This window comes from Loxodonta africana, chromosome 7 (assembly GCF_030014295.1).
Source record: "Loxodonta africana isolate mLoxAfr1 chromosome 7, mLoxAfr1.hap2, whole genome shotgun sequence".
Lineage (NCBI taxonomy): Eukaryota > Metazoa > Chordata > Mammalia > Proboscidea > Elephantidae > Loxodonta > Loxodonta africana.
In genome coordinates, this window is record NC_087348.1 from 133,131,299 (window position 1) to 133,157,677 (window position 26,379).

Here is a 26,379-nt window from a genome sequence, read left to right on the forward strand (position 1 = left end):
GGGAATCCTTCCAGCAGGTGGCTTCCAAAGTCCAACCTGCTAGGTTGAAATCTGACACTGACAAAAACTCCCCGCCAGCTGCCAATGAAAACTAAACTGGGAACCAGGAAATGCATAAGCCTCTTAATGTAGAAAAACAGCTGGGCTCCCTCGGAGACCGCGCACCATGGGAAACCAACTCTGCTGCGGGAGAAGCTGGTGAGTACGGGGAGAGAGCGGAGGAGGGTAAAAGTCCCATGTTGTTGGATGTGGAGGTCCTAAGCTGAGAAGAATACCTTCCCCTTCATTACAAGCATGAGTGAGAGAGAGCCTGGAGATAATTCTCTGCCGACCTCCCACTGCCACCTCCCTCTGCTGGCATTTCCTGATTCTAGCACCAGAGCAGCACCCCTTTCTGTGATTCCTCCTTTCAGGAGATCTCAAAACACACAGCCAAGCCAGCTGTCTAGAATGGCCAGAGCAGGGCTAGAATGGTGAATAAGACATTGTTTCTCTTTGTCATCCTCTTTCTCCCCTTTTCTTTTTCTCCCTTTTCTCCTTCCCCAGAGATGATAATAGCCATAGCATTTGAGAATTTACTCTGTGCCAGGCACTTTACAAATAATCTCGTTTAATTTTCACAACTCTTTTTATGAGGAAGTGGTTTTCCCCTTCCCCCCATTTTACAGTTGAGGAGGCTGAGACTCTGAGAAGTTAAGTAACTTGCTCAGGGCCACATGACTAGTAAGTAAGTGAACCAAGATTCCAACCCAGGCTTGTCTTACTTAAGAGCCCAAACTTTTAACCACTACATAATATTGCCTTCCAGAGCAAGCAAATCAGTTTGGAGAAATGTTTATTTAAAAGGGCAGAAGTGGGAAGAAGGAGATTATCCAAAGAATATCTGAATGTATCTTTCACACTTAATTGCTGGGTGACCTTAGGCAAGTCCCTTAACTTCTCCGTCCCTCATCTGTAAAATATAGCTAATATAACCCATCTTGTTTATATCATAAACTTGTTTTGAAGAACGAAGAATATGGTGTATGTGAAAATCTCATAATAAATTATTTGTGGTAGTCTTGTTCTTTCCCAGAGTTGTTATCACTTTAGACCCTTGGGCCTGGTTTTATCCTGTCCACTGCCTTCTTGGCTATACCATTCCATGCCTGGGTCAGATCTCGAGGATGTTTTATTTATAAATAAGGTATCATTATATTTAGATACAGGTGAGGCACACTGGAAAGTACATAAGATTTGGAGTCACTACATGGGATTTATGTTCATTTCCTACTATTCATTCATGTATCCATTTATTAAATAAATATTTACTGAATACCTACTGTGTACCAGGTGCAGTGTTAGATCCAGAAGACATAGTAATAAAAAGGAAATTTGGTCCTTGTCTTTGAGTAAGGCATCAAAGTCTAGGGCCTTAGTTGGCCCATGTAAAATGGAACAATAATATGTGTTTCCCTCAGTGTTGCCAGGATTGAACAAAAACATAAAAAGCTCTTAGAGCACTCTTTAAACTATGAGATGTCCTCCAGACATAGGACCTCTGTTGTTTTTGTTGTTGTTAGGTGCTGTCCAATCGGTTCCAACTCTATGCATAACAGAAGGAGATGTAACAGTTCCTTTCGCTCCTGCTCCCTTTTCCGAGTCTTCACCTACTTCATCATTGGCTACCTCTTTCCCTGAGTTGTAATAGTCCTGGTAGTTGTACTAGTCAGCTTTTACTGAGGCTCATTATATTCCAGGTGCTTGTATTTATTATTTTATGTAATCCTTACAATAATCCCATGAGGTTTAGGTTCTATTATTTGTTCATTTTATTAACGAGAAATCAGAGGCTTAGAGTGGTTAAAAACTTGCTAAAGGTCACAAAGCCAGGAAACATAAATGTTCTGACGCTGGAACCCGTACTGAAACCACTAGACTCTAGCCAAAATCTTTTTTTTTCCTCATAAAATATTAATAAGATTGTGTAAAAATTGCTCTTATCTATTTCTCATTATCTCAGTACACTTCCGGACACTTAAAGATACTGTGACAATTTCAGAGTTTACAAAAATATTTTGGATTTTAATTTTTTTTCTGATTACAAAAGTCATAATACACATTTACTGAGGAAAATTCGGAAAATACCAAAAAGTGGAAAATAAGCAAACTATAAATATAAGCACTCAGAGGTGATAGTCAGGAACATTTTAGCATACGTATTTCCATGTAATCCTTTTTGAAATGCATGTGTGCACAATTTTTATTCCAAAACACATCTTACATCTTTTTTTTCTAACTTAATAAGAAATAAATTTATCCATGATGACAGAGGTTCTTCCAACATCTTTTTTAAAATGGCTGCATAGTGTTCTACTGATTGGATATACTATTTATTTGTTCAATTCCCAAATGTTGGACCTTTGACATATTTTCAATTTTTGTGTTTTTCAATAGTACTACAATGAGCATACAGATTTTCATATATCTCATTATTTCTTAGGATACAGAATTGCTACATCATAGGGGGAAACCCTGGTGTTGTAGTGGTTAAGAACTACAACTGCTAAGCAAAAGGTCAGCAGTTTGAATCTATCAGCTGCTGCTTGGAAACTCTATGGGGCAGTTCTACTCTGTCCTTTAGGGTCGCAATGAGTCAGAATCGACTCGACAGCAGTGGGTTTTTGGTTTACATCATAGGGTACATACATTTATTTATTTTGAACATTTTGATATGTATTAAAAATAAGACTTGTGGTTGGGGAGTCATTTATTTACAGTGGGTTTCAATTTTCTCATCAAAAACAAAAATGGGTACAATGCCATCATAAATTCACCAAACCAAACCCGGTGCCATCGAGTCGATTCCGACTCATAGCGATCCTATAGGACAGAGTAGAACTGCCCCATAGAGTTTCCAAGGAGCACCTGGTGGATTTGAACTGCCGACCCTTTGGTTAGCAGCCGTAGCACTTAACCACCACGCCACCAGGGTTTCCATAATGCCATCATACATACACACATTTATTTTTAAGGCTTTTTACACTGATTGCTAATTGCATTCTAGAAAGATTGCAACAATTTTTATTCCTACTCCCAGTGTAGGAGAGTGCCCATTTCTTAATTCAGAACTAAAAATTCCATCATCTCTGAATCTAACCGAATACTCTGCTTGGGTTGTGTTCAAGAACTGTGTAATATCCAACTTGGAAACAGGCTCTGTTCACCAAAATTGGGTAGACTAAGTCCATGTATTTCAGAATTAATATTCTCTTTCTCCTTTTATTTTTTTGTAATAATGTTTTATTGTATTTTCAGTGAAGGTTTACACAGCAATTTAGGTTCCCATTCAACAATTTCTACACAAATTGTTCAGTGACATTGGTTACATTCTTCATGGTATGTGAGAATTAATATTCTCTTTATCCACTCAAATAGAAATAAGTAGGAAGATAGTAGCAACAACAACAACAAAAACCTGTTTGCCGTCAAGTCCGACTCATAGTGACCCCATAAGACAGAGCAGAGCTGCCCCATAGGGTTTCCAAGGAGCAGCTGGTGGATTTGGATTGCTGACCTTTTTGATTAGCAGCCATAGCTCTTAACCACTGTACCACCAGGGCTCCAAACCAAACCCATTGCCATTGAGTCAATTCTGACCCATAACAACCCTAAAGGACAGAGTAGAACTGCCCCATAGCGTTTCCAAGGAGCAGCTGGTGGATTTGAACTGCTGATCTTTTGGTTAGCAGCAGTATCACTTAACCACTATGCCACCAGGGCTCCATAGTAGCAACAAGGGGCAAGGAATTAGAGACTAATAAGGCTGTGACTGGGCAGCAGTAAGAGAAAGCAAGAGCTGAAGTGGCAGAAGAGAAGTAGAAAGACACAGACGCAGTTTCAAAGCCTTTCTTCTGAATTACCTGGATAGAGGCTCTACTCTGAATTCAGCAAGCTGAATTAAAAACAGAAATCCTTATGCTGAGTGAATTAAGTCTCAAAAGGACAAATATTTTGTGATCCCACTTATATTTAGAATACGTAAGTGTATAGAGACAAAAGTTTACTAATGGTTACCAGGGGCTGGGAAGGGAGGAGGACTCAATACTTAGGTGACACTGAGCTTCTGTTAAGGGTGATGGTATAATCTGGAACAGATAAGGATGATGGTTGAACAACATAATGAACATAATGTCACTGAACTATACATGTGAAGATTGTTGAAATATCAAATGTTTTGTTACAAAAAAAAAAAAAAAAAAAACACAAACCTCTGTCAAACGCATGTGGAAAAATCCTGATTTTTTTCCATGGTAATAAGGTCAACATGATTTATAAGTTTCCCTCCTTTTTTGTTTTTAATTAGCAAAGCATACTTCCCCGGGGAGACTAGAAGTTAAACAACCAGGGTAGGCTCTGTTGAGAGTTGGAAATGTACTAGCAAGAAAAAGCATCCAGAGTAAGTCCCAACTATTCAGCAGATTTCCTCAGAGCAATGTTGTTTCCTGGGGTATCAAACACTTGACAATCATGTAGACACACAGGCTCCACTGGGGACCCTAAACCCAGTGCCGTCGAGGCGATTCTGACTCATAGCGAACCTATAGGACAGAGTAGAACTGGCCCATAGAGTTTCCAGGGAGTGCCTGGTGGATTCGAACTGCCGACCGGCCCAGAAATGAGTCTAAGAGGTCTGTCTTGCAGCATGGGCAGGGCAGCTGAGTCACTCACCAAATTCAGTTCTTTGCTGTGGACAGAGTTCTTGAAAGGACAATAAGGTTAAACATCTCTCACTTTCTCTGTTAATTAAAAACAAGGACAGGGAAGCAGAGAGGGAGGTCATCTGTTAAAAAAGGGCTTTTAGGGGACCCTAACTTTTTTACTAGTTAGCCCTTGTTGTAGAAGCTTCTAATGATGCTCAGCATGGAAGTCCGAGTTGGCAGAGACCCCCAGAAAAAAGCACTGAAGAAGCAAGAGAGTCTCTGAATCGGACAATATCCAATTATTTGGCAGGTTTCCCTCACCCTCTGCTGAGACTGGCCTGCTAGACAATCCCAGAATAGTCCTCAGCTCAGCTACATCCCTGGCACGTAGTGCCTAGTTGCCTGAAGTGGTATTTTGGGTTTGGTTATGTCAGTTGTGCCACTCCACCTTCCAGAACCATCCATTTGGGAGAGGTGCAACTTTGGGGCTGAATCTGGCTCAGGATGAGTCATTGTTAGAGGGAGGTTGGAGAGACTTATCCCAGAATTTTAAAGAGACCACAGAGCAAATAATAAAGGTGTGGGTGATCTGTTTTTCATGTCACAGGAGCTGCCCATCAACTCTCCAGAGGAAAAAGAAAACAGGTAACTCTGTGTGTGTGTGTGTGTGTGTGTGTGGAAGGTCTGAAGAAATCGGGGGCTGGGAGGGGGGCAAACTAGAGAAGTCAACAGAATCGTCTTTGGAAAGGGTGTAAGGGTAGAAAAGAAGAGTGTCTTTGGAAGCAGTAAAGAGAGAGAGTATACCAAAGAGAATTTTTACTGTAGACCAGCTCTGAACCTCTGGATTATGCTTCCATATTGCAGAGTGACAGTGTTGGTCATTCATTCCTTCATTCATCCAACAAATATTTACTGAGCACTTACATTGTATGTGCAGGCAGAGAGGCACAGGAAGAAGGAGACTCTGACTTGGCCCTGGGAAATCTGAAAATCAAGTTTGAGGGATAGGTATACATGAACAAGTAATGGTAATAGTATCTATTGTTGTTTTGGTCAGCTACCATCCAGTTGGCCCCCAACTCATGGAGACCCCATGTACAGTGCGATTTGACCATTGTGATCCATAAGGCTTTCATTGGCTGATTTTCAGAAGTAGATCGCCCAGCCTTTCTTTGTAATACCGTCTACTAGTGGTAGCCAGCCAGTGCTATAATAAACCAAAACCAAACCCATTACCATCAAGTCTATTCTGACTCATAGTGACCCAATAGGACAGAGTAGAACTGCCCTATAGAGTTTCCAAGGAGCACCTGGTGGAATTGAACTCCCGACCTTTTGGTTAGCAGCTGTAGCACTTAACCACTCTGCCGCCGGAGTTTCCAAGTGCTATAACAGAAGCATACTAATGCTGTAGGAGAATGGGAAAGGACACCAATGTTAAAAGAATGATAGCAGGTTCACAAGGCAGCAGAAGAGGGAGGGAAGGGTGTTTTAGGCAGGGGAATTAGGAGAGAAAGAGGAGGGAAGAAAGGATAGAGAAGAGAGGAGATGTGAGGAGACCAACCTGAGTGAAAGTGGTAGACAGTTTGATGTCGCTGAGCGTGTACCACATGGCATCATAGAACTAGTCTGTTTACTTACTGGTTCCCCTTGCAGGCTGTAAGGGAGCCCTGGTGGCACAGTGGTTAAGCATTCGGCTGCTAACCAAAAGGTTGGCGGTTTGCACCCACCAGCCACTCCGTGAGAGACAGATTTCGCAGTCTGGTTCTGTTAAAGGTTACAGCCTTGGAAGCCCTATTGGGCAGTTCGGCTCTGTCCTATAGTGTAGCTATGAGTTGGAATTGACTCAAAGGCAATGGGTTTGGGTTTTTTGGTTTTTAGCAAGCTGTAAGCTTTTTTGTAAGCTCCCTGAGGCAGAGGAAACACCCTGCTCATCTTTCTACCACAGAGCATTGCACAGAGCCTGGCATACAGTGGTCTCTTAACATATTTTCATTTGTTAAACTATGTTAGGGGCTGTGAGAAATGAGGATGGAAGACATTAAGTCAGATTGTGAAAAGGCTAGATTGTATACCCTACTAAGGAGCTTGGCTGTGGGAATGACAGAAATGCAAAGAGGAGAGAATGGCAGCACAGAAATGAGTCGGAAAACTACTATAATAGTTTAATAGAGATATTTGAAGGTAGCTGTCTCAGCAGAGACAAGGAAGAGAGAATAGTTTTTAGTTGGGTTCTTCCTCTCAGAGGAGTCCCTGAGTAGTGCACATGGTGCTTCAGAGGTGCCTCGAAAGAAAAGCTTGGTGATCTACTTTTGAAAAATCAGCCATCGAAAATGCTATGGAGCACAGTTCTACTCTGACACACAAGATCCATGGTAACTGGTTTGGTTTCGGTTTTCTTTCCCTCAGGGAGCCAACCAAGACTATCATCTAAGCGACGGCGGCAGCAGCAGAAGCTACCGCAGCAGCAACAGAATGGCACCAAGGTAATGATAGGCCCTTGTCCTTTCCCCTGGGCTGCTCAGACATGGGATCCCAATTCTGCGCTTTTCTACCTTAGGACAGACATCTGTAGAACTTGCTGGTTCTGCCCACCTCCCTCCACCCCGCAAAGGGGCAAAGTGGAGGGACATCAATCTAATTGGCCCTGCGTTGGAAGTGAGGGGTAAAACCAAGATTCTTCTTTAATGCGTTCCATTCCTCACAGGGCCCTCAGACACCAGGACACACATATGAGCGGGTGTTAGAGCAGCCTGAGCCGAGACAGAGGCATCAAGGCTTCACATCAGAGGACAGCAGCGTACATTACGCAGACATCCGGGTGTGCAGCCAGAGTCAGTCACGCTCTGCCGGGGAGGTGAAGCACCTGCAGTTAGAAAATGCTACAGAGTACGCAACCCTTCGCTTCCCTCAGGCCACACCTCGCTATGACAACAAGAACGGAACTCTGGTGTGAGCCTCGGGAGTAGGAGCCAGTTTCCGTCATTTTGCCACTACCCCTTTGGGAAGAATCTGCTGCCTTGGGAAGTTGGGTGGCAGCCTGGGGCATTGACCACATATTTTTAAAAACTCCAGAACCCCTGGGATTGTGAGGGTCTCCAATCTTGCACTTTCCCCCTAGGCCTATCACATTTGCTGCCCTTAGCTTCGAGTTGTATTTCGATTAGCTAGGGGTGGATGGGAAGCCCTGGTGGCGTAGTGGTTAAAAGTTCGGGTGCTATCTGAAAGATCGGCAGTTTGAATCCACCAGGCGCTCCTTGGAAACCCTATGCGGCAGTTCTGTTCCGTCCTATGGGGTCACTATGAGTTGGAATCTACTCAACGGCAATGGGCTTGGTTGTTTTAATTTTTTATTTAGGGGCGGATGGTATTGAGTGAGCAGAAAGGGCTTTGACCGCTACCTTCGTGCCTGTTCCCAAGAAAAGTGCAGGAAGAACATGTCGCCCCAGAAGCACCTGAGCTGATCTTGTTGCCTTTAAAGGTATCTTCCGCCCACAAAAGCCAAAGAAGGGCTGGGAAAAGCATTCTGAGTATTTGCATACAGTCCTCGGGATTGGTTTGGGCTCATTCTTCAGTGGTGGGGTCAAGGCTCCCAGACCGAAGCAGGCAAATGGGGGCAGGGGTGGAGTCCTGAAGTCACGAGGTTCTCTTACTATGGGCTATAAGGACTTCTTGTCGCTGGTACTGACAGTGCAGTGGAGCCCAGAAACTCCCCCTGGCTGCACTGTTGGCTCTCGCGGGTGCGGAGCTGCATCAATAAATTGCTTAATTAATCTATGCCTAGTGCGTTTTCTGTGGCGGGAGATCTACGTAAGAGCAACAAGGGTCCCGCCCAGTCCAAGGGCCTTGGAAAGCCCAGCAAGGAAGGAGGCTGGCACGCCCCCTCTCTGGCCGCAGCTGGAGGCGGAGCCAGGCTGAGGTCCAGGCGGCAGGAGGGCGGGTCCAGGCCGGCAGTGGACCGGGGCCTGGGGGCAGGGCCGGCTCGGCCGGCGGGGGCGGGGTCAAGCCCGCCAGGAGGTGGGGCTCTGGCCCGCAGGGGAAGGGCTCCCGCCGGCTGGAGGCGGAGCCAGGCTGAGGTCCAGGCGGCAGGAGGGCGGGTCCAGGCCGGCAGTGGACCGGGGCCTGGGGGCAGGGCCGGCTCGGCCGGCGGGGGCGGGGTCAAGCCCGCCAGGAGGTGGGGCTCTGGCCCGCAGGGGAAGGGCTCCCGCCGGCTGGAGGCGGGCTAGGCCCAGGCCCGCCTCCCTGTCGCCATGGCAGCGGGCAAGCAGCCGCGACGCCGAAGCCGGAGGAGGCGGTGCCTAGTAGGGCCGGCGGTAGAACTGCAGAGCCAGACCGACCCAGGACCTAAGAGGTAGGTGTTGGAAGGTGGCGGGTAACTGGGAGATGAAAGAGTGACTCTAGCCACCCTTTCTCAGATCAGAACTGAGGACGCAAGAAGGGGGCGAGGGAGGGGTGGAAGGAGGCTTCAATTACGGAAGTTTTAGGTCCGAACCTGCTCTGAGCCTGATAGGTTCTTAGTGTGCAGTTCCTGATTCAGACTTTTAGAGCTTGGAGACTAGCGGTAACTCACTTCCCTTTCTCAACCTATGCACGCCATCCCCCCAAATACCGCTGTCCCTCGATTGGTCCCTGAGAGGAATGATTTCCTTAAGGTGGGTTATTATTAGGTGGGTAGAGTACTGAAAATAGAATCGGAGCACAAAAAAGGTGGTAATAACACTGTCAACCTCATAGAATGATTTTGAGAATCTAAAACACTTGGAGCAGTACAGTTGAATGTCGCTAATAGTGCCATTATCATTATCATCACCGTTTTCCCAGCCTGTTCTCTGGTACAGACGGAGCACAGGATTCAGAAGAGGTGGGTTGGAAGACAGCCTCCACTGCTCCTTGGCAGAGCAACTGCCAAGCCTGTTTTCTATAACTGGGGCTAATACAATTAGCCCTATTTATCTCCAGGGGTTATCTACTGTGAGGGTCAAATACGATGATGGCATTTTTGTAAACTGTAAAATACTATATAAAAATTTCTGTCTTAGAATTTAAATGCTACCTTTCTAGGTTAAAAATGAAGTCCTAAGGATGGAGAGAAGTGAGTGCCAGAAGCAGAGCTCCCAGTATTTTTTCCTGATTGTCTTCTGAATATTTCCTATGGTTCTTGACTGGTAAGTGTGGGGAGGACGAAGAAATGCATCTGTGCTTAACTAATGATAGGGAAACAATCCTCTCTCTCTTTTTTTTTTTTTTTTAACCACTAAAGCCTAAGTGAGTAGATTTTAAAATGCCATTGGGATAGCCCTGTTGTGATTATAATATCTTGTGCTGGATTTTCTGCTAACCAGGGCCCTGTTTCTGATACTTGGAGATGACTCAAGTTGGTAGGTTTGGGGCAGGGGGCTGGTTAGCTCTTGGGATTTCTTTCCCATGCTATATTTTGCACATTTCTTTCTCTTCCTATTTTAGGGGAGCCCTGATCCAGCTGTTCTAAGGACTTGGAAGATGGGGACCCAAGTGGTTATGAGACTGTATAACTCCCTGCTGCCAGCAGAGCCTTCTGTAAGTTTCTGATGTACTGTTGAAAGAAATTTGATGACATTATGGGCATTTCAGTACAGTTCTACAATTGGAGGATTTCTCCACCAGGACTCAGATCCTGAAACAAAGTTGTAAAATATTTGCCTTCTTTTCTTGCTTTCTATTTCTTATGGAAATTCTAGCTCACTTGGGCCATCTTTTTCTGGAATTGATCAAATCAGATAGAAGTTGAAGAATTCTAGCCATCAGTCAGAATATATACATTATTTAAAAGATTTAGATAAAAACTATGTTATAGCAATAAAAAACCAAAACCAAACCTGTTGCTGCCAAGTGGATTCCGACTCATAGCGACCCTATAGGACAGAGTATTACTGGCCTATAGGGTTTCCAAGGAGTGCCTGGTGGAATCGAACTGCCAACTTTTTGGTTAGCAACCATAGCTCTTAACCACTGTACCACCAGGGTTTCTGTTATAGCAATAATGCACTTTAATTATAGATCATTTGGGCAATATTGCAAATGATGACTAAAAAACAAAACAAACTTAACCACAAAAAGACAAACAATGCAATCATAAAATAGGCAAAGGACTTGAATGGGCATTTCACCAAAGAGAGCATTCAAATGGCCAGCACACACAAGAAAAGATGCTCAGCATCATTAACCATCAGAGAGATACAAATCAAAACCACAATGAAATACCATTTCACTCCAATAGAATTGCTAAGATTAAAAAAAAAACAAATGTTGGTGAGGACGTGGGAAAATGGGAACCCTTAGCCATTGCTGGTAGGAAAGCAAAATAGTACAGCTGTTGTGGAAAACAGCATGATGGTTTGCAGTGAATGACTTAGTATGGCCTGTTTAGACATAGTCTTTGTAACTCCATCAAATGATTAGATGGGACTATGCAATGAGGTGCTTGTGGCCCACCAAGTGGATTGGATAGCTTGCTAAAAATGTAAATAAGGTGCCCTTGTAGAGGTAGGACCATGCAAATAAAGTGTATGGAACCTTAATGAGAGGATTCGTCAGTTTTATCATCCTGCTAAGCTTAAACGGAGACAGAAAGAGACAGAGAGAGGAGCTGTAACATGGAAGACAGAGAGAGGTAGCAGAGGCAGGAGAACCAGGACAGAGAGAGAACTGTAACACTTGAGATGGTGAGAAGCAGCAGCAAATGGTGGCAGCAGAACCAGGAGACTGGCAGTAGATGGCGTGTTGGGTTTCCCAGCCCACGGAGCAAGAGAGCTGAGCGCAGGAAGCTTCCTGGCAGAGTGGGGGTGCCCACAGGCACTTACTTGTGGAGCTGAAGAGCTTTGTAACACTTGCCTGAGCGGGGTAGAGGCTTGGGCCAGGGCCAAGCGTCAGAGAGATTTGCCTGCAAGCACAGCTGAAAAGAGGCTATCCTGAGAGAAGAACTGTATCCTGAGTATTTCCTGATCCTGAATTGTAACCTTTTACTTCCCGAATAAACCTTATAATCGTGACTATGATCTGTGAGTTCTGTGTGGCCATTGCAATGAATTATTGAACCTAGTAGAGAAGTAGAGAGTGCTGTGGGAGAGACAGATGGTGTCAGAACTGGTAAAAAGGTTGGAAGGTGGAGGCATGTCTGACCTCCACCTCCTAGGAATCAGCCTTGGGCTGTTGATCTGGACTCTCCTTCCCCCTTGTGAAGTTAAACCGAAAAACCAAACCCATCACTGTCGAGTCGATCTTGACTCATAGCGACCCTATAGGACATAGTAGAACTGCTCCATAGGGTTTCCAAGGAGTGGCTGGTGGATTTGAACTGCTGACCTTTTGATTAGCAGCCAAACGCTTAACCACTGTGCTACCAGGGACCCAAGGAGGTCAAATGCCCCCACCACACAATTTTTACACGGTTTTCAAAGATCTAAAAATTACACTCCTCGGTATATACCCAAAAGACTTGTAAGCAAAGGCTCAAAAAGAGACTTGTTTGTTAATGCTCATTGCAGCACTATTCACAATAGCCTAAATATGGAAACAACCTAAATGTTCATCAACAAATGTATAAACAAAATGTGGTACATACATACAATGGAATACTACTCAGCCAGTAGAAGAAATGAAGTCTTGATACAGGCCACAGTGTGAATGGAACTTGAAGACATTATGCTAAGTGAAATAAGCCAATCACAAAAGGACAAATATTGTATGACCTCATTTATATAAAAAGACAAGAAAGGGGAAATGTACAGAGACCAAAGTTTATTAGAAGTTACCAAGGGTGGGAGGGAGGGGGAAAAGAGGGGTTAATGGTGATGTAAAAATCACCTTGGTTAAGGGTAGGGTTGCACAGCCTATTACTGTAATTGCTGCAAGTAAGTTGTACACCTGTTAAAACTCAAACTGGTAAAAGTTGTGTGATATATTTATAACAATGAAAAAAAAAGAGTAGCTGCTGAGCCTGTTTATATACAACTAAATAGCTCATGGGATTTGGTTCTTTGGTTTGTAGCTTTAGGGTCATGGTTTTATAGGACTTCCCAGTTAATTGGCCTAATAACTTGTTTAGTGCTTCTTTTTTACTTCCTAGTTTGCTGTATACTAATGGGGTCTTAAAAGCTTGCAAGTCTCTATTCACCTGGAGCAACAGAGGAAGAAGGAGAGTCAGGAGTAGGAGGAGATTATGGAATGAGTGCCTAATTACCCCAATGAACAGCTAGCTACCTCATTTCCCCTGAGGCCAGAAGGACTGAATGCTGCCTGGCTACCATTACTGAACATTTTGATCAAAGATCCTGTAGAAGAATCCTGACCAAAAGGTGGGAAATGCAGAACAGAATTTCAAATTCTCATGGAGTCCAGATTTTCTGGAGCCATGGAGGTTGGATGAACCCCTGAAACTATTGCCCTGAGATAATCTTTAAACTTTAATCCAAAAATATCCCCTGAAGTCATCTTATTACTGAACAACAGTTTAGCTTAACTAGTAAAAAAGATCTGCCTTGAGCAGTATGGCTTTTTAAGAACTATCTATCTTTTTTTTTTTCTAGGTCGCTATGAGTCAGGATTGACTCTACGGCAATGGGTTTTTGGTTATATGGGATCAAATTGACGACAGCAACTCGAAAGATTAGATAGGAACTTCAGAGGGTAGTGAGCTTATGTTAACGAGGGAGGAACAACTGAGAAAAGGAGAGTGAGGTTGGTTGCACAACTTGAAGAATATAATCAGTGTCACTAAATCGTACATGTAGAAACTTGAATTGGTGTATGTTTTGCTGTGTATATTCTCAACAACAATAACCAAATAAATAAAATTTAGGAAAAAAAACCTATAATCTTCATATCCAGAAGCAACCACTGTTAATATTTTCTTCTAATCTTTTTTCTATGCATAATTTTTGCATACTTGAGATCATATTGCAAGCACACTTTTTTTTAACTTTGCTTTTTTCACTCAACATTTGATATTACAAAATTGGTAAATGTTTTGTAAACATTATAATGTGTGAAATTTTCTTGGTCATTTTTCTGTGTCAGACTTTTTGATTGTCCTCCTCCCCCACACTGTAAACAACTAATTTATTTCCTCACGTAAGATTTTTTTCATTAGGGTGTTTTCCCAGAAATAGAATCTCTGGTTCATGTTCCCTAATGAACAATTTAAAATAATGAGTTACCTTTAAGAAGAAGAGTTGTGTGGTGTCAAGTTTTGTATACATCCTCCAGAAGGCAGCTGGCTGTCAGTTGGGAAAGTAGATCCTTAGAAATTTGGTTATTTGTTGAAGTGAGCACCTGGGCCCTACGGAAAGATGACTTCATGTTATTATAATTAGAGCCCTAGCACAAACTATTAAGCCCCTTACTACTAATGAAAGATTGGTGGTTAAAACCCACCTAGAGGCATGTGGGACGACAGGCCTGGTGATCTGCTTCCAAAAAGGTCACAGCCTTGAAAATCCTGTGGAGTAGTTCTACTCTGCACACGTGGGGTCGCTGTGAGTCTGCATCGACTCAAAGACAACTAACGACAGCACGTTATTATTGGCAGCCCAGAGAGACGTGGAGGCATTTACGGTGTTTTCATAGTAGAGAATCTCAAGGGTCGTTTCCAAAATATCCACCAGATGTCGCTACACTTAATCCAATCATCCACAGGCTAGCTAGCAGGTAACTTTTGAAATACGAGTTTAAAAAATTCATGTAGAACCTATTGGCATATCTGCTTTGGTACAGTTTATATTAAGCACTGGCATCTGGTGATTGCTGACATCCTATTCTAGTCTCTCACTGTGCTGTCTCTCTTTTCTCCTACGCATTCAGTCTGTCACACCCCATCCACTCTGTCCCTATGTACTAATATTGGATTCTTAGCATTACTAGTCTTTCTTTTACTATTCTTTCTTTCAATCTTGTTTGTTGTCTTTATGTGTGGGTGTGTGTGTATTTATGTATAACTGTAAGTTCTTGAAGTTTTTATTAAAAGAATAGAACCTGAAATATAATGGGGTATAATAGGTGCTCAATATATATGTAATGAATGTTTAATGAAAGAATGCATGGATGAAGGAGAGGAAAATACAGAAGGATACCAAAAATATTTATATTTCACTTGTTGTTGTTGTTAGGTGCCGTTGAGTTGATTCCGACACGTAGCAACCCCATGCATGACAGAATGAAACACTGCCCGGTCCTGCACCATCCTTACAATCCTTGTCATGCTTGAGCCCTTTCTTCAGCCACTGTGTCAATCCACCTCGTTGGGGGTTTTCCTCTTTTCCAATGACCCTGTACTTTACCAAGCGTGATGTAATGGACGTTTGCAACTGTTTCTTCTCATTTTGAGTCGCGCCACATCAGCAAATGAAGGTCCCGAAAGCTTTACTCCATCCACGTCATTAAGGCCGACTCTACTTTGAGGAGGCAGCTCTTCCCCACTCATCTTTTGAGTGCCTTCCAACCTAGGGGGCTCACCTTTCTGCACTATATCAGACACTGTTCTGCTGCTATTCATAAGGTTTTCACTGGCTAGTGCTTTTCAGAAGTAGACTGCCGGGTCCTTCTTCCTAGTCTGTCTTAGTCTGGAAGCTCAGCTGAAACCTGTCCTCCATGGGTGACCCTGCTGGTATCTGAATGCTGGTGGCATAGCTTCCAGCATCACAGCAACACACAAGCCCCCACAGTATGACATACTGACAGACACGTGGGGGAATACAGTAAAAGAGACAAGGATTCATATTCCTAAATTACCTATAATTAAGTGCTAAATGATATAGGGCATACTCTGACCTTTGGACTTTAAAGGAAGATTCATTCATTTATTCAGTCAACATTTATTGAGCATCTACTATGTGCCAGACACTTTTCTTGGTACTGGGGATAAACCAGAAAACAAAAACTTCAAAATTCTCCACCCTTATGGAACTTACATTCTGGGCAGGGGGAGGCTGACAATAAAAAACAAACTAGCAAAATATAGAATATATAAGATGTTGTGATTGCTGTGAAGAAAAAGAAAAACAAATCAGACAAAGAGAACTGGGAATGGTGGGCTGAGGAGGTGTTGTCATTTTAAATAGGGTGTTGGAGGAGGCCACGTGGGCAGAGTGACATTTGAGCAGAGACCTGGAGGAGAAGCAGGAATGAACACTGGGTTATCTGGGGGCAAATGATCCAGACAGATAGAGATCAGAGCAAAATCAGGAGTGGTCATAGGAGTTTCACAGTGGAACTTGAACTAAGTATCATGAAGATCTGGGTAGCAGAAGTGTGGAGTACGGGATATTTTAAGCAGAGGGACAGCCTTGAAAGCATGGAGGTGAAAATGAACCATGCAAATCTGTGAGACCCGAGGAGCCACTTAACGTGAACAGAGGTGATTTGAGGGGAAGCCTTAGGAGCTGGGTACCAGGCATGTATATCTGACATACTGGGAAAGGGGAGAGTCTGAAGACATTTGAGCAGATGAGCAGCAAGATAAATGCAGTGTCTAAGAGAGATTAAGATGGGTGCAGATTGCAAGCGGAAAAGCCTGGAGGCAGAGGGGGCAGTTTAGGAACCAGGACATGTTTGGGACCTTTACCAGTAGGTGTGTGTGTATATATATATATATATATATATATATATATATATATATATATATATATATATATATATATATATATATATATATATATATATTTTTTTTTTTTAATAATTTTTATTGTGCTTTAAGTGAAAGTTTACAAATCAAGTCAGTCTCTCACACAAAAACCCATATACACCTTGCTACACACTCCCAGTTACTCTCCCCCTAACGAGACAGCCTGCTCTCTCCCTCCACTCTCTCTTTTCGTGTCCTTTTCGCCAGCTTCTAACCCCCTCCACCCTCTCATCTCCCCTCCAGGCAGGAGATGCCAACAAAGTCTCAAGTGTCCACCTGATACAAGAAGCTCACTCCTCACCAGCATCCCTCTCTAATCCTTTGTCCAGTCCAATCCACGTCTGAAGAGTTGGCTTCGGGAATGGTTCCTGTCCTGGGCCAACAGAAGATCTGGGGGCCATGACCGCCAGGGTCCTTCCAGTCTCAGTCAGACCATTAAGTCTGGTCTTAGGAGAATTTGGGGTCTGTGTTTTATCCCACTGCTCTCCTGCTCCCTCAGGGGTTCTCTGTTGTGTTCCCTGTCAGGGCAGTCATCGGTTGTAGCTGGGCACCATCTAGCTCTCTGGTCTCGGGATGATGTAGTCTCTGGTTCATGTGGCCCTTTCTGTCTCTTGGGCTGGTAATCACCTTGTGTCTTTGGTGTTCTTCATTCTCCTTTGCTCCAGGTGGGTTGAGACCAATTGATGCATCTTAGATGGCTGCTTGCTAGCCTTTAAGACCCCAGATGCCACTCTTCAAAGTAGGATGCAGAATGTTTTGTTAATAGACTTTATAATGCCAATTGACTTAGATGTCCCCTGAAACCATGGTCCCCAGACCCCTGCCCCTGCTAGGCTAGCCTTTGAGGCATTCAGTTTATTCAGGAAACTTCTTTGCTTTTGGTTTAGTCCAATTGTGCTGACCTCCCCTGTACTATGTGCTGTCTTTCCCTTCACCTAAAGTAGTTCTTATCTACTATCTAATTAGTGAATACCCCTCTCCTCCCCCCTCCCCCCTCTCGTAACCCCAAAAGAATGTTTTCTTCTCAGTTTAAACTATTTCTCAAGTTCTTATAATAGTGGTCTTATACAATATTTGTCCTTTTGCAACTGACTAATTTCACTCAGCATAATGCCTTCCAGGTTCCTCCATGTTACAAAACGTTTCACAGATTCCTCACTCTTCTTTATCGATGCGTAGTATTCCATTGTGTGAATATACCATAATATATTTATCCATTCATCTGTTGATGGGCACCTTGGTTGCTTCCATGTTTTTGCTATTGTAAACAGTGCTGCAGTGAACATGGGTGTGTATATATCTGTTTGTGTAAAGGCTCTTATTTCTCCAGAATATATTCCAAGGAGTGGCATTGCTGGATCGTATGGTAGCTCTATTTCTAGCTTTTTAAGGAAGTGCCAAATCGATTTCCAAAGTGGTTATACCATTTGACATTCCCACCAGCAGTGTAGAGGTGTTCCAATCTCTCCACAGCCTTTGCAACATTCATGATTTTGTGTTTTTTGGATTAATGCCAGCCTTGTTGGAGTGAGATGAAATCTCATTGTAGTTTTGATCTGCATTTCTATAATGGCTAATGATCGTGAACATTTCCTCATGTATCTGTTAGCTACCTGAATGTCTTCTTTAGTGAAGTGTCTATTCATATCTTTTGCCCATTTTTTAATTGGGTTATTTGTCTTTTTGCAGTTGAGTTTTTGCAGTATCATGTAGATTTTGGAGATCAGGCACTGATCAGAAATGTCATAGCTAAAACCTTTTTCCCAGTCTGTAGGCGGTCTTTTTACTCTTTTGGTGAAGTCTTTGGATGAGCATAAGTGTTTGATTTTTAGGAGCTCCCAGTTATCTAGGTTTTCTTCTACATTCTTTATAATGTTTTCTATACTGTTTATGCCATGTATTAGGGGTCCTAGTGTTGTCCCTATTTTTTCTTCCATGATCTTTATCTTTTTAGATTTGATATTTAGGTCCTTGATCCATTTTGAGTTAGTTTTTGTGCATGGAGTGAGGTATGGGTCTTGTTTCATTTTTTTGCAGATGGATATCCAGTTATGCCAGCACCGTTTGTTAAAAAGACTGTCTTTTCCTTATATAACTGTTTTGGAGCCTTTGTCAAATATCAACTGCTCATATGTGGATGGATTTATGTCTGGATTCTCAATTCTGTTCCATTGGTCCATGTATCTGTTATTGTACCAGTACGAGGCTGTTTTGACCACTGTGGCAGTATAATAGGTTCTAAAATCAGGTAAAGTAAGGCCTCCTACTTTGTTCTTCTTTTTCAGTAGTGCCTTATTTGTCCAGGGCCTCTTTCCCTTCCATATGAAGTTGGTGATTTATTTCTCCATCTCATTGAAGAATGTCGGGATTTGGATCGGAATTGCATTAAATGTATAGATCACTTTTGGTAGAATGGACATTTGTATAATGTTAAGTCTTCCTATCCATGAGCAAGGTATGTTCTTGTGCTTATGTAAGTCTCTTTTGGTTTCTTGGAGAAGTATACTGTAGTTTTCTTTGTATAAGTCTTTTACATCTCTGGTAAGATTATTCCTAAGTATTTTATCTTCTTGGGCGCTACTGTAAATGGCATTGATTTGGCGATTTCCTCTTTGGTGTTCTTTTTGTTGGTGTAGAGGAATCCAACTGATTTTTGTATGTTTATCTTGTATCCTGATACTCTGCTGAACTCTTCTATTAGTTTCACTAGTTTTCTTGAGGATTCTTTAGCGTTTTCTGTGTATAAGGTCATGTCATATGCAAATAGAGATACTTTAACTTCTTCCTTGCCAATCTGGATGCCCTTTATTTCTTTGTCTAGCCTAATTGCTCTGGCTAGGACTTCCAGCACAATGTTGAATAAGAGTGGTGATAAATGGCATCCTTGTCTGGTTCCCGATCTCAAGTGGAATGTTTTCAGGCTCTCTCCATTTAGGGTGATGTTGGCTGTTGGCTTTGTATAAATACCCTTTATGATTTTGAGAAATTTTCCTTCTATTCCTATTTTGCTGAGAGTTTTTCTCATGAATGAGTGTTGAACTTTGTCAAATGCCTTTTCTGCATCAATTGATAAAATCATGTGATTCTTGTCTTTTGTTTTATTTATGTGGTGGATTACATTAATGGTTTTTCTAATGTTGAACCATCCCTGCATAAGTAGGTGTATATTTATGTTGATGGCTTGTGTGTTGCTGTGATGCTGGAAGCTATGCCACCAATATTTCAAATACCAGCAGGGTCACCCGTGGTGAACAAACTTCAGCAGAGCTTCCAAACTAAGACAGACTGGGAAGAAGGATCTGGTGATCTACTTCTGAAAAACACTGTCCGATATGGTGCCGGAAGATGAGCCCCTCAGGCTGGAAGACACTCAGAATATGACTGGGGAAGAGCTGCCTCCTCAAAGCAGAGTCAGCCTTAATGATGTGGATGGAGTCAAGCTTTCGGGACCTTCATTTGCTGATGTGGCACAACTTAAAATGAGAGGAAACAGCTACAAACATCTATTATTAATAGGAACGTGGAATGTACAAAGTACGAATCAAGGAAAATTGGAAGTTGTAAAAAATGAAATGGAGTGCATAAAGATCCATGTCCTAGGCATTAGTGAGTTGAAATGGACTAGTATTGGCTATTTTGAATTGGACAATCAAATGGTCTACTATGCTGGGAATGATAAACTAAAGAGGAATGGCGTTGCATTCATTGTGAAAAAGAACATTTCAAGATCTATCCTGAAGTATGATGCTGTCAGTTACAGGATAATATCCATAGGCCTACAAGAAAGACCAGTATTATTCAAATTTCTGCACCAACCACTAATGCCAAAGATGAAGAAATTGAAAAGATTTACCAACTTATGCAGTCAGAAATTGATTAAATTTGCAATTGAGATGCATTGATAATTACTGGTGATTGGAATGCGAAAGTTTGAAACAAAGAAGAAGGATCAGTAGTTGGAAAATACAGTTTTGGTGATAGAAACTATGCCAAAGGTCACATGATAGAATTTTACAATACCAGAGACTTATTGCCAATAAATGGATAACTATACACGTGGACTTCACCAGATGGAATACACAGGAACCAGGTTGACTACATCTGTGGAAAGAGACAATGGAGAAGCTCAATATCATCAGTCAGAACAAGGCCAGGGGCTGAGTGCAAAACAGACCATCGATCAATTGTTCATATGCAAGTTCAAGTTGAAGCTGAAGAAATTAAAACAAGTCCACGAGAGCCAAAGTACAACTTTGAGTATGTCCTACCTGAGTTTAGAGACTATCTCAAGAATAGATTTGATGTGTTGAACACTAATGACTGAAGACCAGATGAGTTGTGGAATGACATCAAGGACATCGTACATGAATAAAGCAAAAGGTCTTTAAAAAGACAATAAAGAAAGAAAAGACCAAAATGGATGTCAGAAGAGACTCTGAAACTTGATCTTGAACGTAGAGTAGCTAAAGCAAATGGAAGAAATGATGAAGTAAAATAGCTGAACAGAAAATTTCAAAGAGTGGTTTGAGAAGGCAAAGTGAAATATTATAATGAAATGTGTAAAGACTTGGAATTAGAAAACCAAAAGGGGAGAGCATGCTTGGCATTTTTCAAGCTGAAAGAATTGAAGAAAAAATTCAAGCTTTGAGTTGCAATATTGAAAAATTCTATGGGCAATAAATTGGAAGATACAGGAAGAATCAAAAGAAGATGAAAGGAATACAGAGTCACTGTATCAAAAAGAATTGGTTTACATTCAAACATTTCAGGAGTTAGCACATAATCAAGAACTGATACTACTGAAGGAAGAAGTCCAAGCTGCACTGAAGACATTGTCGAAAAACAAGACTCCAGGAATTGGTGGTATACCAACTGAAATGTTTCAAGAAATGGATGCAACGCTGCAAGTGGTCATTCATCTACGCCAAGAAATTTGGACATGAACTGCCAGAAGAACAAACAAATCTGTCTTGGAAGTACAGCCAGAATGCTCCTTAGAGGCAAGGATGGTGAGACTTCATTTCACTTACTTTGGACATGTTTTCAGGAGGGACCAGTCCCTGGAGAAGGACGTCATGCTTTGTAAAGTAGAAAAAAAAAAAAACAGACAAACCCATTGCCGTCAAGTCAATTCCGACTAACAGGAAATCCTGGTGGCGTAGTGGTTAAGTGCTATGGCTCTTAACCAAAAGATTGGCGCTTCAAATCCACCAGGCGCTCCTTGGAAACTCGATGGGGCAGTTCTGCTCTGTCCTATAGGGTCGCTATGAGTCAGATTATAAAGTAGAGGGTCAGCAAAAAAGATGAAGACTCTCAGCGAGATGGATTGACACGGTGGCTGGAACAATGGGCTCAAATATAGCAACGACTGTGAGGATGGCACAGGGCTGGGCAGTATTTTTTGTTCTATTGTGCATGGGGTCGCTATGAGTTAGAACTGACTCGATGCCACCTAACAACAACAACAACAACACTGTTGATGTTTCTGAAGGTAAATGCAGTAGAAATTATGAACATATATTAGTGTCAAGAAACTCAGCTAATGTGAGAAAACAGAAGAAAGGTTGAGAAATTATTTCAGAGGATCATTTAAAGAATTTCCATTGACAGTTTTAATGATTTTTTTTTTTTTTATTTAAACTGCCTTTCTGCTACTTTATAGTCATTCAGGATTTCCCATGATAGATGTGTTAAATTTACCTGGGTATGAATTTCACACATCTTAGTTCTACACAGAGAGGAGTCATAGTCAATATTTTCATTAAATGACAGTCCTGTTTAAGGCTCAAAATTTCAAAATCTTACTTAGGCTGACGTTATTATCCTCATTAATACAAATAATGAATGAGTTTGCTAATATTTCCTCCACTGGTTTGTTCATTTATTCATTTAAGTAAAAACATTTACTGAATACCTTCTATGCTGCAAGCATTGTATAATAGTATTGCATAACGGTTAAAAACCTGGACTTTGACTTCACCACCTATGGCTATAATTTCTGGGGCAAATTACTTACCCTCCAAACCTCTCTTTTTTAATCTGTAAAATGGGACAATAAGAAACCCCCACCGTATGTAGTAATTGTGACCATCAAATGGTCTAATGTATATAAGTGCTTAGTACAGGGCTTTGCTATTATTACTGTTGTATAATAATATTTGGGTAGTTTTAGCTTGTGGGGGAGTGTCTGTAGTTATTGCCAAAATCATGCAATAGTGAAGAGGTTGGGTGTAAGCTCAAATATCAGGCAGCATGGCAGAGATCGTGCAGAAAGCTATGTTAGTTTAGTCTCTCCTGCCAGGCAGTGTGAACAATAGACGTGCAGCAGTGGGGTTGGTTCCAGGTACCTGGACAGGCTTGCAGTTTGGCCACGTACAGGCATAACAGGATGCTGATCATTGTCCTAGTTAGTCCCAGCTTTTTTACCTAACCCACTTTGCTCTCCCAGCTCTTTTGTTGATACCACAGTTGGATGGGAGGAGGGAGGTAGAAGGAATAGTAAATGTTAGTGTTGCTTAGAGGTAATGCTCATTTCTTCATGTGGGCCACTTTTTAAGGCAGACCACCATAAATATGGTGAACATATCTTCTGCACAAAAATTGATATCGCATAGTCCAACAGGAATTTTGTGTTTTTTCCAAATGTGAGAGTCAAACTATATGTAAAAATATTATATTTTTTGGACATTTCAATAGTTTGGTGGAGACAATGGGATAGAATGTCTGGAAATTGTACTCTCTAAATTTAACTTAATTAAAATTAAATGACATTAAAATTTTAGTTCCACAGTTGCATTAGTCACATTTCAAGTACTCAACATAACATGTGGCTAATGGCCACTATATGGGATAGCACAGATATATAGAACATTTCCACCATCACAGAAAGTTCTATTTGACAGCACACTTCTGGGATATGTGCTTGGTATAATTACAGACTTCCAGGAAATAGTCTAATCTTAGACCATATGCCCTATATATATATTTTTTTCATGTCACCACAATTCTCTCTGAGTCCTCCAGCATTCTCTGAGATATGGTGCAAACATGGTGCAAAGGGTCCCAGAGGCCTTTGATTTAGATCTTAGCTCCCATATTGACTTGCTGAATGGCCATGAACACCTCTCCTAGCCTTGGTTCCTTCATCTGTGAAATCGGGGAATTGGGCTAAATGAGCTCTTTTTATGGAGCTTCAAAAGCAATGATTTAAAGAGTCTTTTCTTAGAAACATCAAGCTCCCTAGTCCTACTTTGATAAATGACTTGTTTTAGGAGTAGTGACCTCTTGGCATAGGTAACTGCCAGCATGACCTCTTCTGACGCCTCAGTTTTTTCTGTTGTGTGCCCAAAGCATGATGGGCTATCAACCAATCAGGATCCTCTATGCAGGGATCCCCAACTGCGTGTTTTGGTTTTCCATCGCTGTACACTTACATGTATTGAATACAATTTTATTTGGAAGTTTCATTCCAAATAAAATTGTATTCAGATAAAGAGTTTCATCTCTTTAAAAAGGGCCTTGTTACATCAGCAGGGGTTAGTGACACCAGGAAGCCCTGGTGGCGCAGTGGTTAAGAGCTCAGATTGTAAACCAAAGGTCGGCAGTTCAAATCTACCAGCTGCTCCTTGGAAACTATAAGGGAGTTCTACTCTGTCCTATAGGGTTGGTATGAGTCGGGACTGACTGGATGGCAACAGGAAGTGACTCCCTTGAGGGTGTTACACCATGAACTGTGGTAGGGTCAAGAGCAGTGGTGTCAATAGGGTTGATGTCGCCGAGTATGGTAATTCATGGTGTCACCCCCCGCATGGACTTCCTCCTGTACCAGACCATACAGAATCCTTAAACTAATGTTTTTGGTACGAATGTTACCCGTAAATTTTAATTCCCACATATCGCTCCTTCTTTTCCTTTAATTACTACTTCATTCTCAAAAAAAGTTATTGATATAGGTTCACAAATACTAATTACTGTAATACGGTAGCTAAAACATCAGAAAGTTTGACAAAATCAGTGACCCTGGTAGCAGTTCAATCCACCAGGCACTCCTTGGAAACCATATGGGGCAGTTCTATTCTGTCCTTTAGGGCCGGAATCGACTTGACGGCAATTTTTTTTTTTTTTAATGGGTATAAAAACAGCAGCAGCAATGAAAACAACAGTGGGTGCTTTAGCCAAAAATGTGTGTCTGACTTCCTGATAAGTGCTAAAATGTAAAAAGAGTTTTTAAAATAAATGGGTTTTGATTAAAATGAATACCTCAAAAAGGTGCTGGTGCTTTTGCAAGAGGTAAAAGCAGGGAAACAGAACTAGTTTCCTTTGTTTCTAGTTATTCATGTCACGGCCTTGATTGTTTTCTGAGAACACAAATCACTTGCACTCTCACGGTGCAAAATCTTGTATCTGTAGGAAAACTAAAAGCTGAAAGAACACCCATATTACATTACACATCATCATCCCAGGTGGAGGGGAAGGATTTAGGGTATTAGGGCTCAGAGAAGGTCAGGGCCTTGCCCAAGGACACAGCTGATCAGCGACAGAGGCAGTGCTTGTTAAATGTGTTCTAATAACATCAACAGTGAAAGTTATGTCTTTCTATCCTCATTGTTTTTTTCTCATCTGGCAGGTTCTTCTTTTTTTTTTTTTTCTCTTCTCCCTCTGCTCCCTCTTCCTTAGCCTAACCTCACTGTCCAGGCCCCATGTGGGAAAATGTTGCTGTTTTCAGTTAGTGTGGGAAAAAAAAAAAAAATCTTACGATTTACTCCCTTTCCTGTCGACCGTGCGGTGGGGTGCTTGTGGCCTTAAATCAGCAGACTGTGCGTGTGTGTCCTCAGTGCACGCTCATGCGGGCACGCCTCGCTGCAAGCTTGGTGTGTCTAAGTGTGTGATCAAGCGCATGTGAAGCAGGCGACGGGTTCACATGCACACGCCGGCACGCGCGCCTTGAGTCAAGGTGCCTGTGTGTGTGTGTGTGTGTGTGTGTCTGCAGCAGTGTGTGAGTATGTATGCACGCAGCGCGTAGGCACACGCCAGCACACAAGCCTGGTGTGTGTGTCTGCAGCAGCGCGCTTACACACGCCTGCCCACCCGCCCGTGTGCGTGTGTGTGCAGCACGCACACGCCGGCCTGGCTCCCGCCAACCCGCCTGCAGTGCTCTCCCTTGAGCACGCCCGCCAGCAGGCGCCCCTCCATCCGGTGCGTGCCCAGCTGTTTCTATAGGAACCGTGACAGCGCCAGGGCCCCTCCAGTAGAGGCTCCAGAGCGAGCATGCCCAGTGGAAGCCGCTACTTTGGCCCCGGTCTGGGTTTCCAGTAAGTGGCATGCATGCGGGACTCCGGGAAGATCCCAATGAGCTGAGCCGAGAGTCTTTGTGTGAAGCGGGAGGAGGAGGCGGAGGCGGCGGCGGAGGCGGCGGCGGCGACCGCCTGGCCTGGAAGCCCTGCCCCGGGAAGCCCTGCCCGGGGAGCCCTAGGCAGGAACAATGCTAGCCTGCCTGACACGGGGGAACTTACTGGACGTCCTGCAGGAGGGCTTCAATGAGGTAACTGCCCTGCCTCTTCCACTCCCCAGCTCCCTTCCCCCAGCACCCCCCGCCCAATCTCTAGACGGGGTTCTCCTCCAACCCGTTCCTCATGGGGACCCCAGAACAAATCGCCCTCACAGCCCTTAGGGGGCTGAGGTGGTGGGTATGGTGCAAATGAGTGAACCGGGAGAAGTCAGAAGCGCTGCCTGCGTCCAGCTAAACTGGGCGATGACCTTACCTGGTAGTTCATCTGAGGGCAGAGGACAGAACCGCAAATCCAGAAGTCATCTCCTCCCAAAAGAGGTCGTCTGCACTCTTCAGGGGGATTCTCCCTCAGGGAAGCCCCTGAGTGTATGACAAAAGTGCTCACTCTTTTTCAGCAGCAAACCAGGATGAAAGCCCAGTGGGCCAAGGGAGGAGCAGAGTGGCCTTACATTGGTAGAAAGTTTGAGAGAAGGCAAGGGATTGTAGTTGCTCCTACAATGCCCCATCTCTACTTTTGTATCTCTTTCTAAATT

General features: G+C 42.8%; 2 protein-coding genes across 7 annotated transcripts in view; both read left to right on the forward strand.

Moving 5' to 3' along the window:
- The first annotated feature begins 128 nt into the window (after window positions 1-128).
- Window positions 129-8,620, forward strand: C7H11orf52 (chromosome 7 C11orf52 homolog). 2 transcript variants are annotated; one of them, XM_023554789.2, is made up of 5 exons: window positions 129-198; window positions 5,290-5,327; window positions 7,092-7,168; window positions 7,390-7,647; window positions 8,041-8,620. In XM_023554789.2, exons 1-4 carry the CDS (start codon window positions 167-169, stop codon window positions 7,636-7,638), a joined length of 396 nt encoding a protein of 131 aa, XP_023410557.1. In that variant the 5' UTR covers window positions 129-166; the 3' UTR covers window positions 7,639-7,647; window positions 8,041-8,620. The 2 variants fall into 2 exon arrangements, with proteins under 2 accessions (XP_023410557.1, XP_023410556.1); XM_023554788.2 differs by having other exon boundaries at window positions 7,390-8,620.
- A 304-nt stretch (window positions 8,621-8,924) lies between these two features.
- The window catches only part of DIXDC1 (DIX domain containing 1), a 108,300-nt gene continuing 90,845 nt past the window's right edge, over window positions 8,925-26,379 (forward strand). Inside the window, exons 1-3 of one of the 5 annotated variants that reach the window (XM_064288909.1) lie at window positions 8,925-9,033; window positions 9,744-9,847; window positions 10,146-10,238. In XM_064288909.1, coding sequence (XP_064144979.1) covers window positions 10,182-10,238 — 57 coding nt within the window. In that variant the 5' untranslated portion in view covers window positions 8,925-9,033; window positions 9,744-9,847; window positions 10,146-10,181. The other 4 variants (XM_064288910.1, XM_064288914.1, XM_064288908.1 and 1 more) reach the window with 4 other exon arrangements.